This window comes from Aethina tumida, chromosome 3 (assembly GCF_024364675.1).
Source record: "Aethina tumida isolate Nest 87 chromosome 3, icAetTumi1.1, whole genome shotgun sequence".
Classification (NCBI taxonomy): domain Eukaryota; kingdom Metazoa; phylum Arthropoda; class Insecta; order Coleoptera; family Nitidulidae; genus Aethina; species Aethina tumida.
The window spans coordinates 2,148,834-2,163,172 of record NC_065437.1 but is presented as its reverse complement, the minus strand read 5'-3'; the positions used below and the strand labels follow the sequence as shown (position 1 = coordinate 2,163,172).

Sequence of the window (14,339 nt, the reverse complement as noted above, 5' to 3'; positions counted from 1 at the left end):
TTATAAAAACCAATTAAAATGAACAAAAAATTAAAAAAATTATGAATTTTGTTGTGGGACAATAGACCTACAGCAGTAGAAACATTGATCAATATGACCGATTCTCGGCAAACGAAACATCAATATTTAAAAGGCAGTTGACAGCCAAGTCGAGGATGATTCTTGTAAATAACCTTGCAAAATCGAAGTAAAATAACGAAACCTTATTATTTTAGAGAACACGACAATTAGCCCGATTATTTCTTGGTGAGTAACGGTTCTTTATTCATATAACTTCAACGAATGACAAACATGTACTAATCCAACAAGTTTATTATAATATTGTGTTTGACTTGTATTTAATAACAAATTGGGTAAAACAATGAGTAGTTTATTCTTGGCCAGTTAGTAGCATTTTCAAAGCCTCACTATCCAAACAGACATCCCCTTCGAGTTTCTTCTTCAACTTCCATCGGATGATTGTGGGCAAAACAATCAGCTGTGTTCTAGGATCTTTCCTGAAAGGATTGTCCATATCGTTCCACGTCAGATGGTCGCCCACTTGGACGATAATCAAAAAAGATTCGGGGTCACATAGCTCCTCCAGTTCATGGATGATGCTTGTCGCTTTGTTGCAGTCATCACACCAACTCTCCCCATTCGGGAATTTCGAACCAATGAAGTAGATGTGCACCAATTTCTGGTTGCTGTTGAAATTCGATATAAACTCATCGAATGCTTGATAACCAACTATGTCAAATTTAATGACCATGATGGATTATAATGGTTTACTGTTTTAAAATTTGAGTTGTCATATTGCCAAATTATTTAGATTAATGTAGAAATAAATGTCACTGTTATTTGTTTCTTAGTTACCGCAGTTTTGCAATTATAAATTCATCTAAATTTAATGTAAGTGAGGTATTCCATTTCATCACTTGTAACATGGGGGCATTCCACTCCAAATTGGTCAACTTGTAAGTTTTCAAAAACTGCTTTTGCTAAATTCTGCCATAAAATCGTGTTTTATTTACTCAATAACGGAAATTAGTTTCAGGAGAAATTTTTGTACATGTTTTAAAATATTTTATTTCTATACTCATATTTATTATATTATATTTTTGGTAAAATTTCTGTTAATATTCATTTTATGTATAGGGCAACGAAAAGTTAATTTTCAATTTAAATATACCAAAACTTTCATGATGTTCCATTGAAAATAACCAAGTTAATGATGTTTCAAGATGCACAATGTTAAGTGTACATAACGAACACCCTGTATAAAATTTGGGAGTACTAATATTGTCTTTTTATAGGATAATCCTTGGTTAATGTATATACCAAAAATAAATATTTATGTATAACATAAAAATAAAAAAATGTAAAAAACTTCAAATCTATATTTCTAATTTTAAATATTTTTTTAATTTCGAAAGAAAAAAAATAGAGTATCTTTTAATTTATCTACGTTTTGATTGTAGAATTATCTTTTTATATGTTCTAAAATTATTTTTATGAATGGTTTACTTTAATTAATGATATTTAATTGGAATTAATCTCAATTTCTTCAAATATTGATTGATGATTTGGAGTGAAATTGTAACATATTTTTATAAAATATGCAGCAACAAAAATTGGTTCCCATTAAGAATAATTGAACTTTCTAAGTATTTAAGAATTGAAAAAATGTTATTGTTGTTAATATCTCACAAATGGATCAAGCTTAAAAATTAATTAAAACCTAATTTTAATATTAAACATTTTTATTAATTTTGAAAGGAAGTGGAGGATTGTAAAATTTATTTTGTTTCTCTATGTTTCAAAATTATTTCTATATAGTGTATTTTGTTTAATAATAACTTAAATAATATTTATTTTTAATTAATCTCAATTTTTTTAAATCTTAAAAAATTGTACATTTTTTAAGATTTTAAACTAATTGACAGTAGATGTAATTTCAAAATAAATCTTACAAAACTGTTTATGAAAAAATATTAAAAATTACTAAAGTTTGTGGAAAAAATAACATATAATAACATTTTCTTATAAATTTAACATTTAATTTGGTTCAATATTTATAGTTTCAACAAAATTGGTTTAATAAAACAAATATTAGAAAATGTATTAAAATACACTTTTATAAACTTTTCCAAAAGATTTGACTTATATTTTTTAATTTTGAATTAAATATATTATTTTTTTATCGAAATCAACTTAAATTAAATATTTTATTGTCTTTTTTTTAATTTCCAAATAAATATATTAATTTTTTAAAGAATTTAAGTGAATATAAATTAAATATTTTATTATTTTTTTAATTTAAATTAATTATTAAATTAATTTTAAGTTAAATATATTAATCTTTTATTTAAATCAAGTTAACAACTTAATTTAAATATTTTATTGTATTTTTTTTTTAATTTAAATCAATTTAAATTAAATATTTTTTGGTATATTTAAATTAAATATATTATTTTTATTTATCTAAATCAACTTAAATTAAATATTTTATTGTTTTTTTAGTTTATTAATAATTATATTAATATTTTTAAAGAATTTAAGTGAATATAATTAATTAATATTATTATATATCATATTATATTTTATTATTATTTTTTTAATTTAAATTAAATATGTATATTTTTTTATTTAAATCAACTTAAATTACATATTTTATTCTTTTATAATTTAAATAAAATTAAATTAACTATTTTGTTGTTTTCTTTATTAATTTTAAATTAAATATATTTTTTATTTAAATCAAGTTAACTTTAAATTACATATTTTAAATTAAAATTATTATTTTTTAATTTAAATCAATTTAAATTAAGTATTTTATTGTTTTTTTATTAATTTTAAATTAAATATATTATTTTTTTATTTAAATCAAGTTTAAATAAATATTTTATTGATTTTTTTTTTTCATTTTCAATTAAATATATTATTTTTTTAATTAAAATGTATATAATAATTATGGTTTTGACAAAAATGGTTTGTTGAAACATAAATATTAGAAAATGTATTAAAATACACTTTTATAAACTTTACCAAAAGATTTGACTTGAAGACAATAATATTTATTGTATCCCACAGTTCTAAATTTATAGTTTGCCTTTGATTCGATCGTTAAACACGTACCACATGAGCCTTCAAATATTTAAAAATACGCCTCATCTCTCGATAGTTGTTTTGATAAATGTGAAAACGTTTCATTCCACTTCTGACAGCACAATTAAAATACATTCCCGTCGTGAAGGATCGCGTCTGGCCCGTTGCCAAATTACCGATCGCATTTCCCAAAATAACCCCATCCACATGGTCCCGATGTTAACAACCCAACGCTCCAGTCTCCGTCGTGCACCATGGCCGGTTCGGTGCGTCCCCGGTCCAACCGCGGCTCGTCGCGTAGCCGCGGCTCCTCCACCTACAGCTACGAGCGCGACACCCGCGAACGCATCAAGGACTGCCTCAGGAAGTTCGTGGCGTTCATGTGCACGCAGGTGGGCGTGGGGGCGATGCTGGTGTGCTACGCGTTCATCGGCGCCGTCAGCTTCATGCACATAGAAGGCACGGCCAAGGGGGAAACGGATGAGGTGGAGGTGGTGCGAGGCCTCAGAACGGTGGCCCTGCACAACCTCTTCGAAGTAGCCTACAACAATAACATCCTGGAGCGGGACAGGTTCTTCCAGCAGTCGGACGAGGAGCTGAGACGTTACCAGGGGCAGCTGGTGGAGATCTTCCGGCACGGCTACGACCTTAAACCGGAGGACATGTGGACCTTCCCCGCTTCTTTGATGTTCTCGCTGAGTATCATAACGATGATTGGGTACGGGAACATGGTGCCCAAGACGGTGTCGGGCAAGGTGGCCACCATGATCTACGCCATCTTCGGCATACCCTTGTACGTGCTTTACTTCCTGAACATGGGGGAGGTGATGGCCGGGTGCTTCCGGTGGGGCTATCGCTGGTTGTACAAGTGTAGCACCGAAACCGATCCCACTGAGCCACCTAAAAGGATAATCGTACCCTCCACCGCCTGTCTTTGGGTGATTGGAGCTTATGTGCTCACCGGGGCCATCATGTTCACCGCCTGGGAGAAGTGGAGTTACTTGGACAGCACCTATTTCTGCGTCACCAGCTTGTGCAAGTTGGGCTTGGGTGATTTGGTGCCAGGCACCGATATTAACTCCTTCGAGGGTAATCAGACGAAGCTGTTGATTACCTTCTGTTACATGCTGCTGGGTTTGGGTCTGGTGGCCATGTGCTACAACTTGATGAGGGAGGATATTAAGGTCAAGATGCAGGAGATGCGCGAGGACTTCAGCCAATGTTTGGAAGACACCAGACTTAAGTTTATTAAGTGTTATCGTCGTCGGCGTGTCGATGAGGAGTACTCTTATTAAACTGTGATATAAATACATTCTTACAATTAGTTTTAGTATTTTGTATTTGTTTTGTTACTTCGGAATTGTAATCCGGTTTAAAATGCAGCGTTTATATTTAATTCGGTAAGATATTTGTTTTAAATTTAGACTGTTTAATTTAAAACGTAGTCTGAATTTAGAAATATCATGTTTTGCCCATTACATGAATATTGAAATCAATTTTAATATTGATGAGTTTAATTTAAAAAAAAAATAATATAATTTTAGTTTATTCTAATAAACTCTATATATTATTATTATTTTAAAAAATACTATTTTTTAAATTGAATTTATGAATTAAGGACAAATAAAATCTTTAACTGTCTGAATTTTTGTATTTTTCGTGTATATTTCATAAGAATTGGTGAAATTTCTATAGTTTTATAAATAATATTATTATTATTATTGTGATGTTTTCTCATATTTTAATTTATGATATTACTAATTTATTATTATTACTATTAACATTCAATTTAAATAAACTTTCTAAAATTTTGATATTTATTCTTATTTTTAATTTATAACAAAATATTTTTATTACTATTATTATTATTATTCTTTAAGTTTTATTTATTAAATTAATTTATTGTTTTATTAATTTTTATTTATTAATTTTAAATTAAATATTTAATTTAATTTTGGATTAAATATATTATTTTTTTAGTTTTTTAAATTTAATTTATTTATTTATTTATTTATTTATTTATTTATTTATTTATTTATTTATTTATTTAATTTTAAATTAAACATATTATTTTTTTTTAATTAAATCAACTTAAATTAAATATTTTTGTTGTTTTTATGGATTTTGAATTAAATATATAATTTTTTTATTTATATAAACTTAAATTACATATTTTATTGATTTTTTTTATATTTTAAATTAAATATTTTATTTTTTTTTTTAATTTTAAATTACATAATTTATTTTTTAATTTAAATCATTTTTAATTAAATATTTTACTGTATTTTTCTAATTTAAATCAATTTAAAATAAATATTTTATTGTTTTTTTTTTAAATTAAATGAGTATAAATTAAATATTTTATTTTATATAATATAAATTATTTATTTAAATATTTTACTGTATTTTTTAATTTCAATCAATTTAAATTAAATATTTTATTGTTTTTTTATTAATCTTAAATTAAATATATTTTTTTAATTTTAGTCATTTTTAATTAAATATTTTACTGTATTTTTTTAATTTAAATCAGTTTAAATTTTTTAATTTAAATAAGTATAAATGATATATTTTATTGATTTTTTTAATTTTAAATTACATATTTTATTTTTTAATTTAAATAATTTTAAATTAAATCTTTCACTGTATTATTTTTTTAATTTTAAATTATATATTTTATTTTTTAATTTAATACATTTTAAATTAAATATTTTACTGTACTTTTTAAATCAATTTAAATTAAACATTTATTGTTCTTTTTATTTTTATTTTTTATTTAAATGTTGATTTAAATTGAATTTAAATTAAATATTTTGTTGTTTTTCTAATTCTAAATTAAAATCAATATAAATTAAGTATTTTATTGTTTTTTATCTTAAATTAAATGTAAATATTTTATTGTTTTTTTTTTTTTAATTTAAATGTTATTTTTTAATTAAAATAGATATAAATTTAAATTTTTTCAGATATTTATAATTATTTAAAAACTTTTGCTATTTTTTTTTTTTTAATATTTTCCCCTATTCTTATATTTTAAATATTGGAATAAGTTAAATATATTTTTTTATTTTGAAATTTTTGCATATTTTCTAGAAATTTATTTAAATATCAATTTTATTTTTATAAGATTTAATTATTTAAATTTTTATATTATGGTAAAATTTCAATTATTCAATAATAAATCAAAAACAATATCAAATTTTACCTTAGATATTGAACTAAGTTAGTAATTTATACTCTTTTTATTTTGAAATGTTTGGATATTTTCCAGATACTTATGGTTAAAATTGTTATGCTAATAAATTGTTTATTATTATTATTATTATTAATTATTTTTAATAGTTCACTGTAAAATTGTTTAATTAACTGAAATATATATTTTTTTTTAAATTGAGAATAGAAAATGAGGGGTAAAATACAATGATTATTAGTTTGTAAAACAACAATTATATAAAACAATGTATAATTTCAGATGTGCGTCGTGCATATCGTGGGATGCAAACTAACAAAGACAGCGCCGTTCCCCCACGTCCGGTCCGGCTTTGTCGCGTGAACGGCTACAATGACCGTCACAACGACGTCGTGTACTGTCACCCCGCCGTCAAGTCCCCGAGTCACACCGTCGTCGTATTCTTCGGAGGAGACGTACAGGTAATAAACACTCCTCTGCGATGTTATCCTGTTGGTTAACCCGAGTACCTTTCCTAGGACTTCACCGAAAACATGCAGGTGCACAGGGACAACAAGAACTACATCCAATGGAACTTAGAAGACACTGCCAAAACACTACAGACTGGATTTCCTGAGAATCACATCGTAGTCATACGTCCATCAAGGTGACTTAACTTAATTAATCCTAATTTGGTACTGAAAGTAAAGTGTGTTTCAGAATGGAGTACAAGACGTTTAGTTGTTTCGAAAACTTCGTTCCTAGCAGCAAATGCGGTGCCCCGGAGCACACCCCAATGCACAACGCATTGGAACACTTGGAGAAGTTGCTGGTTAACATTTCAGAGAGTTTACGTACCATGAAAGATTGTGATATTTATGATGCTACCCCAGTAGTTAAGCCTGATTTGGTACAAATCGACATACTGGTAATAATTAATCAATTATTTTCCTAGTTAATACCAGCTAAATGTAAATATTTAAGTTGCTACCATAAATAAAATTATTTCAGAGCGATTCATCATCAGACAACGCCACATTCAACAAAATTACGGATAAACAGTCCGACGATAAGGAGCCTGTAAAAGTTGTCGAAGCGAAATGGGACCGTGATAATATATATTTAGAAAACTATGACATTATTTTAGTAGGTTTTAGTAAAGGTTGCGTGGTGCTAAATCAATTCCTGTACGAGTTTCACTATTTCAAAACGTTGACGCCCGAAGACTCGAATTTGTTGAGGATAATTTCCAAGATTAAGGAGATTTACTGGTTGGACGGAGGACATTCCGGTGGCAAGAACACCTGGATCACCTCCAGGCCCTTGCTTGAAACTCTTACTGGGCTAGGTACTGCCGGACATGTTACCGAAGTGTTAACCTCCATAGTTATTGTTGTAGGGGTGAAAATCCACGTGCACGTGACTCCTTATCAAATAGAAGACGAACGAAGGCCTTGGATTAAGAAGGAAGAGAAGACCTTCCATGATATTCTGAAGAGGCAAGGCGCCAGCATAGACAGACACGTTCACTTTCCTAATGTCGTACCAAACATAAATATTCATTTTGAGGTGATATCTCTATTCAGACAGTGATGAAATTAAGTTAAATGTATTTTTGTTAATAAAAAGCATTTCTTGTTATTAAAGCGTGTTATTGGCATAAATAAAACTGCACTAAACTTTACATGGATCATATATTATTAAGTTTAAATAAATATTAATTTTTTGGCTTGTTAAAATAATACAACTGTAGATAAAATAAAATACATTCGAAATACTGAAACTCACAAACCTATTAAAAAATATAATTATAACTGAATTTGTATTAGTAGGGGGCAAAATTTATAATTTAAATAGTTTCCTAGGTGTTAAAGCTACCAGTACAAAATTGTTTTAACTTATGCTAATCTCACAGATACATACAAAACAAAAGACATTTCCATAGCTTCTATGTACAAATTTAAAACTTAATATTAACTGGATACATTTCTTTAATTGTTGTTTACTTTAAAAAATGGCATTATTAAAATTTTATCTAGGTACTCATCACACTGGTAATTAAATATTAAACACGTACTTTAACTGGCTAAATCAAAAAATAATATTCTTAATATTTGGTTAAAAAATAAAACTTAAGTTCATAAATTGTGATGAACATTTTTAGTAAATCTTGAACAATGCCAAATTAAATAAAATCTAATTTTCGAAATAACTTCTAGTGGTACCAAAGTATGAACTAAAAAGACTAGTTGAATATAAAATATAAAAAACAAAGAAATCAACGTAAAAATTGATTGATTATGTATTTCTATGTATGTAAATTATTTTTCCTTGGAAGCAGTATATATTTTTGCTAGTCAGTAGATAATACCTTTTGATTTAATCATTTTTTTACCTAATTATTCGGTTGTATTCATATTATAAACCGACTGCGATTCTAAACCGTCGTTAGTGAAAAATATGTTATTAGTAGATATTGGCAACGATTCTAAATTATTGCTAAACGGAAAGAAGCTGTTGACTTGCGACAGCAATTCTAAATTATTGTCCCTGTTTTTAACAAACACATCCTTTTCGCCCTGTTGTAATATGCATATATTAGACACCAAAACTCTATTGAACATGTCAACAACAGGTTTGCCCCCGTTTCGTATCTCCAGTTCCGGAAGCCACCGAAAATAGCACTGATTCCATATTTCTAAGGCCGAAAGTCCCGTTTTAATACTCAACACCTGTCTGTAACTGTCGTCGTACAACGGGTTGTGAAACAGCATCAGATCCTGCTCCTGGAATTGCTCCCTCCAGTCCCAGGTGCTGCGCAACACCAGCTTGGACGCCCCCGTGTTGGTACCCTAAGTAAAACAGTTCGAGGTAACAATAGTTAGGTGTGCAGAAGGTAATACTCACGCTCTCCGCCATCATGCGCTCGTGCTCGTTGTTGAAGAGGAACGTGTCAAAAATAGAGACGTGACAGGAGTCCCACAGAGTCGTCAGGTAGGTCTCGCTGAAGTCGAACGCGGCCGGATGCTGTTGCTGCAGCTGCCACACGCAGTCCAAGAAGACGAGGAAGTAGGGGGCCGGCTCCACCTCCTTGTTGGCGACCAGGCCCAGGCGGTGCGAGAACGGGTGTCCCAGCGCCACCCACTCCTTCTGGATCAGCGATTGGAAGCCCTGCCTTCGCCGGAAGTGCGGCTCCAGTATTATCTGGGTCAGGCTGGAGACGACGCAGTTGGCGTCCTGGCCGTTACCTAAAATCCATTACATCATAATTCGTACACAAGTTGTCAAGTGTAATTAATTAATTTAGACCAACAATTATCCAGATTTCTGATAAAAAAGTCAATTTTCTGAAAAGTACTTGGAGAAACAAAAAAATGTATACCATTATCCAGTTTTTTAAATAAATCCTAATTAAATTGCACCATTTTCTTTAGTAGTACTGTACTATAATTTTATATAATATAGAGAACAGAGAGAAAATACGAAATTTTTGAATAATAAACTGATAAAATCCCTCCATTTTTTTGAGTAGTACTGGAGGTACTATAACTTTATATATTACAGAGAATATTGAGAAAATATAAAAATCTTGAATGATAAACTGATAAAATTCCTCAATTTTTTTGAGTAGTACTGGAGGTACTATAATTTTGTATAATATAGAGAAAATATGAAAATCTTGAATAATACAAAAATTACTGAATAATTCCTGATGGCAATGATAAAGAATAAAGTACCTTCCTGCAGAACCACCGTGGTGTTGTTGTTATAAATCAACCTGGCCGCCTCCTCGGCCTTGCTCAGGTACGTCGAAACGTGCGCGAGCCACTTGGAGTTGTCCAGCAACGCATAAAACTTCCTATCTTGGTTGCGAAAGGTGCGCGAGTTATCGGGAATGCAAAGGTCGCGCAGCTTCGCGTACCCCGACTGCAGCTCCTTGGCCGAGGGGGAGTTCAGGTTGATGATGGAGGGCGCCCTCAGTTCCGGATGCGACCGGCGGATGTGCTCGAGCAGCTGGTTCTCGTGGCTGCTTTCGGTTATTGTCGGCATCAGGTCGGCCATCCTGACCAGCGCTGCGCCTCTGGCCGTGCCCCACACCTATGTTTTTAACAAAATTCAACGATCAGATGTAGCTCAATAGGTATTTCCCCGGATTATTAGTTTTAAGCCCATTTTCGTTATTAAATTAAAACTAACATTTACAAGGTAAAATAGTTGTAGGGAACTTATGAATGAAATAATTTATCTAGGTGATTGGCACCTCTGTAGTAATGAGGTTAGACATATAGACTTCAAAATTAAATAAAAAAACACAAGGAAAAGGCCTTTTAAGACCCCAAATCGTGTGTGTGGTTGTTGAAACTCATTACCCAGACTGGACAGAAGCTGTTGTTGAAGTGTTCAGCTGCCCTCTTAATCAGGACGTCCTCCACCGATGAAGGCACTATGATAGTTTGGTTTAGATACTGAGAAAACTCGTAGTTCAAATTGGCGTCTGACAATCGCCAGTTTTTGCACCTGCTTCGTTTCAGCTCCCTCTCCCAGTCCGCTTTAGTTCTGTAAAAGGTTACCTCTTTGGTAACCTGAGGTGACATCACATATGGCTCCCTACGTTAACACAAACAATTAATACGGGTTTGTATAATGTAATTTACTTAATTCTTACCTGTTTTCGTAGGCAAACAACAGTGAGTGTCGCTTGGGGTAGGCATGATGTAACAAAGCATTGGCAATGTTCTTACCACTGTCCTTCTCACTGTCTTTGAAGCTGAACTCAAAACTCCTCATGTTCTAAAACAATTACATCACAACAACCCCAACAACAACAAGTTAATAGAAACAAACCTTGCATGTGATCAACAGTTCCTTAATTTTACCAGTAACATTTTGCCCTGGTATTAGTTTCTTTTTGGTCCTCTCACCGACCTGATAAACATTAGCTATGGCCTGCAAGCACACTTCGTTCCTGCCCAACAGCAGGTTGTGCTGGTGGTACTTTTCGTTCTCGTCGGTGGCGCTAGCGAACGACAATTTGAACGTTGTGATCGTCAGGTGGCCGTAGATGCCTTTCTTTCTGTCACTGATCGGTGTGAACAACAGCACGTTGGTGGCCGTGTAAACCGTCGTCTCTCCTGTAACATTTTATAAGTCATAAGTTGCTCTAGGTGAAGATTTAGTTGGTTTACCATCCAGAAGTTTGGTTTGTTGGGCGTCATTCAGTTTAATTGTCTGTAAAATTAATCATATTAGACTCAATGAAAGTAAACAAATGTATTATTGTATTAAATAAATGTAAATAAATGTGTTTTTATCAGTTGAAATGTTTTAACAATATATATTATGTCCCTTATCAACAATTGATTGATTATTTTGTGCTGTATTTACTTAAAAAATACCTTGAGACGTGGACAATAAGTTTATGTACACATTCAACTTTTATTAGGCCAATTTTTTATTGATAATAATTGATTATAAATTTTAGTAAGACCAAAATTAATATTCGAAAATGGGCTCGGTACATATCAGTATTCGAGCACCCAAATAACTAAACGATTAGCTCACACCGGGGTGTTACTAGAACACACAAAGTGTATTAACAGAGTGAAATTTCGACTAATGTTGATGCTAAAAGGGGCACTTACTTCCAAGCAACTTTCATCAAGATAGCTCTTGAACCCGGATTCCCTGTGGTCGTTCATTTCGATCAAAATCAAATCGCCTCATAGGAACCGCACGTCCGTTAATTTAATTTATCCCATGCTGCGTTTTATCTAAAAATTACAACTGGTAAAAAATACCTAAAAACTTGCCCATTTTAAGGTTATGTTTACGTAGTTGGGTGGTTATTTCGCGGGGTTGTGTTGGACGCACTGACTTTCGGCGACGTCAACCTGACGTTTGAGGTTAAGGTTAATTCGAAGATAATCAAATTATTCGTTATGAAACTGATAAAAGTGGATTTTTGTATCTGCGTGAGTCGGTTTTGACACTGCACAATCGAAAAACCAACCATGAGTAACCTACAGACTTACTTTCGTAACGCAGGAATTGTCGCACGGTAAATAAACACAGGTTTTTTGGAATAAATTAGCTTACGTGTATGTTATTTTTAGGCCGAACGCTAATGACGGGCTGTGGCTAATGTTTTTGTTGCCAGCTGCTGTAATTACATCAGCATTTAACCACCCAATTGTTTTGACACCTACATACAAATTAGTGTCGGTGTCATGTTTGGGATTAATTTGTTCATCAATTGTTTTCATCCATTCGTGTTTGAGGGGGCAAAAACTGGGCAAAACTGTCATATGGGATTTACCCATTATTCTTACAGTAACCGCCATCTTCCACTTATATATTAAAACAGGTGAATTACTCAGGTAATTAGTAAAACAACAACAACAACAGTAATATCAAACAAATTTGTTGTAGCCCTGATTGTCTCCATCTTAAGCACATTAACATGCACCCTAATCTATCGACGTGCCTTAATATTCATGTTAAAGAAGTTCCCCCAGTCCTTCACAATAGGAGAGGCATCCCTAATTACTCAGGCCTTAGTTATCCTGCTTTATGCCACGGGTCTGAACTTGTTCTATTTTGTTGGAAAGATGTATACAAGTAACATGCAAATATCCACTTTAATTATACAGGTAATGGTCACATTGTGGGAGATTTTTGTGTCTTAAACGTGTCTTATTAGGTTGGGTTACTTGGAATTGGAACAATAGCCGGATGTTGTTACTTAATGAAGCCAAGGAGTCCAGTTGCCTTCTACACAATGGCTTCACTAATAGTTTGTGGGGTGATATTCTTGCCATTACATGTTTTGTTAAACAGGAGCCCACTTTTGTGGATCATCCAGACAATGTTCTATGACATGTCTTCGGTGAGACTCACAATAAACACCTAAATAAGGCACTAATGAAGACATTTTAGATCAAATTGGTGCTCTACTGGAGCTTCTGCAGTGGCACAGCCGTGTTGGCAATAAGTAATCAGATTTATTATGCCAAAAAAGCCTCAACAAGTCAAAGGAAGGTCTTCCACCTACTTGCTGTGTCTGTGTTTGTGCCAGGGCTGTTGTTTAAGTGCTCCTTCCTGTACCTGTCAAGTGGTGTAGTGTTGGGCATATTCTTCGCCCTAGAGGTACCTCCAATGTTTTACAATTAGTTGTACAACTAGTTCACCTTAGGTTTTAGCTGATTCGTATACTTAAAATGCCCCCCCTGGATAAGTTCCTGGAGAACGGCTTTGCGGTGTTCGTGGATGAGAAAGACGTAGGTGTGGTGGCGTTCACACCCCTATACCTCCTAGCTGGGTGCTCGTTGCCTATGTGGCTGCACCCTGCCCCTTGTGATGTGACCGATTCAGCCATGTTCTGCTTGTTACCTCTATTGAGCGGACTTTTGACCATTGGGGTGGGTGATACGGCCGCCAGTGTTGTTGGTTCCAACTATGGAAAGCACAAGTGGAAAGGTCTGCCCCCTGATTTAATATTTGAATTGATCAGGCTCTATTAAAGTCGCATTTTAGATTCCCCAAAGAGTATTGAAGGAACTGTTGCCTGTGTCCTCAGTCAGGCCTTGTTTGTGATCATTTTAGTTTACTTTGGTACTACAGTTCAATGATGTATGTAACCTGTTGTATAATATTTAATTGGTTTGTTGTTTTAGGTTGGCTTAAGAGCCTTACAGTGGTTCAGCATGTGAAAATTGCTGTGGCTATTGTTGCTACTTCAATAATAGAAGCTAAGACGACGCAAGTTGACAATTTAGTGCTGCCACTTGTTATGTACACAATTTTAATTTAAATTTTCAGGCTGTACCAATTTTCGTGTATCAAATACATGACTATTAATTTTGCCCTGCTTTAATGTGATTAAGGGAGTTATTTTATTTATGTTAATACTTTTATACATGTTAGATTATCAATAAATGTTGAACAAATAATTTTATTTATCACCCACCCTTTGTCTCAGCTTTTATATAGGTAAAATATTAATATGAAATATATTTTTGGATATCTAAATAATTGAATATAAATATTCAGCAAATTTAAACATATTTTTCTAATTAAAAATGCC

At 31.9% G+C, this 14,339-nt stretch overlaps 4 protein-coding genes across 9 annotated transcripts; 2 read left to right on the top strand and 2 right to left on the bottom strand.

The window, feature by feature from the left end:
• The first annotated feature begins 86 nt into the window (after positions 1-86).
• Positions 87-7,902, top strand: LOC109605976 (mitochondrial protein C2orf69 homolog). Of its 4 annotated transcripts, none has more exons than XM_049965663.1 (6): positions 87-246; positions 6,560-6,738; positions 6,796-6,923; positions 6,977-7,184; positions 7,268-7,604; positions 7,656-7,902. In XM_049965663.1, exons 2-6 carry the CDS (start codon positions 6,583-6,585, stop codon positions 7,847-7,849), a joined length of 1,023 nt encoding a protein of 340 aa, XP_049821620.1. In that variant the 5' UTR covers positions 87-246; positions 6,560-6,582; the 3' UTR covers positions 7,850-7,902. The 4 variants fall into 4 exon arrangements, with proteins under 4 accessions (XP_049821620.1, XP_049821622.1, XP_019878131.1 ...); XM_049965665.1 differs by lacking the exon at positions 87-246 and adding an exon at positions 872-956; XM_049965664.1 differs by lacking the exon at positions 87-246 and adding an exon at positions 4,350-4,487.
• On the bottom strand, positions 292-806 carry LOC109605977 (thioredoxin domain-containing protein 17-like). The gene has a single exon (XM_020022573.2). It carries the CDS (start codon positions 749-751, stop codon positions 371-373), a length of 381 nt encoding a protein of 126 aa, XP_019878132.1. The 5' UTR covers positions 752-806; the 3' UTR covers positions 292-370.
• Positions 7,903-7,933: 31 nt separating the features above from the next.
• Positions 7,934-12,406, bottom strand: LOC109605978 (myotubularin-related protein 10-A). Of its 3 annotated transcripts, none has more exons than XM_049965660.1 (9): positions 12,289-12,406; positions 11,899-12,027; positions 11,443-11,485; positions 11,102-11,388; positions 10,923-11,047; positions 10,627-10,864; positions 9,994-10,354; positions 9,164-9,504; positions 7,934-9,108 (listed from the first exon to the last, which is right to left on the bottom strand). In XM_049965660.1, exons 2-9 carry the CDS (start codon positions 11,953-11,955, stop codon positions 8,656-8,658), a joined length of 1,905 nt encoding a protein of 634 aa, XP_049821617.1. In that variant the 5' UTR covers positions 11,956-12,027; positions 12,289-12,406; the 3' UTR covers positions 7,934-8,655. The 3 variants fall into 3 exon arrangements, with proteins under 3 accessions (XP_049821617.1, XP_049821618.1, XP_019878133.1); XM_049965661.1 differs by having other exon boundaries at positions 12,353-12,394; XM_020022574.2 differs by lacking the exon at positions 12,289-12,406 and adding an exon at positions 12,088-12,214.
• LOC109605975 (dolichol kinase) lies at positions 12,175-14,205 on the top strand. The gene is made up of 8 exons (XM_049965662.1): positions 12,175-12,314; positions 12,370-12,620; positions 12,686-12,906; positions 12,957-13,142; positions 13,193-13,402; positions 13,456-13,732; positions 13,790-13,867; positions 13,930-14,205. The coding sequence occupies exons 1-8, from the start codon at positions 12,268-12,270 to the stop codon at positions 14,064-14,066; spliced, it is 1,407 nt and encodes a 468-aa protein (XP_049821619.1). The 5' UTR covers positions 12,175-12,267; the 3' UTR covers positions 14,067-14,205.
• Positions 14,206-14,339: the final 134 nt, after the last annotated feature.

Coding starts and splice junctions, on each gene's coding strand:
- LOC109605977 (XM_020022573.2), bottom strand. CDS start 751: ATGGTCATTAAATTTGACATAGTTGGTTATCAAGCATTCGATGAGTTT.
- LOC109605975 (XM_049965662.1), top strand. CDS start 12,268: ATGAGTAACCTACAGACTTACTTTCGTAACGCAGGAATTGTCGCACG. Junction 12,621..12,685: donor CCACTTATATATTAAAACAG/GTGAATTACTCA, acceptor AATTTGTTGTAG/CCCTGATTGTCTCCATCTTA. Junction 13,868..13,929: donor GATCATTTTAGTTTACTTTG/GTACTACAGTTC, acceptor TTGTTGTTTTAG/GTTGGCTTAAGAGCCTTACA.
- LOC109605976 (XM_020022572.2), top strand. CDS start 3,342: ATGGCCGGTTCGGTGCGTCCCCGGTCCAACCGCGGCTCGTCGCGTAGC.
- LOC109605978 (XM_049965660.1), bottom strand. CDS start 11,955: ATGAACGACCACAGGGAATCCGGGTTCAAGAGCTATCTTGATGAAAGT. Junction 11,389..11,442: donor ACAAACCAAACTTCTGGATG/GTAAACCAACTA, acceptor AAAATGTTACAG/GAGAGACGACGGTTTACACG. Junction 10,865..10,922: donor TTGTTTGCCTACGAAAACAG/GTAAGAATTAAG, acceptor GTGTTAACGTAG/GGAGCCATATGTGATGTCAC.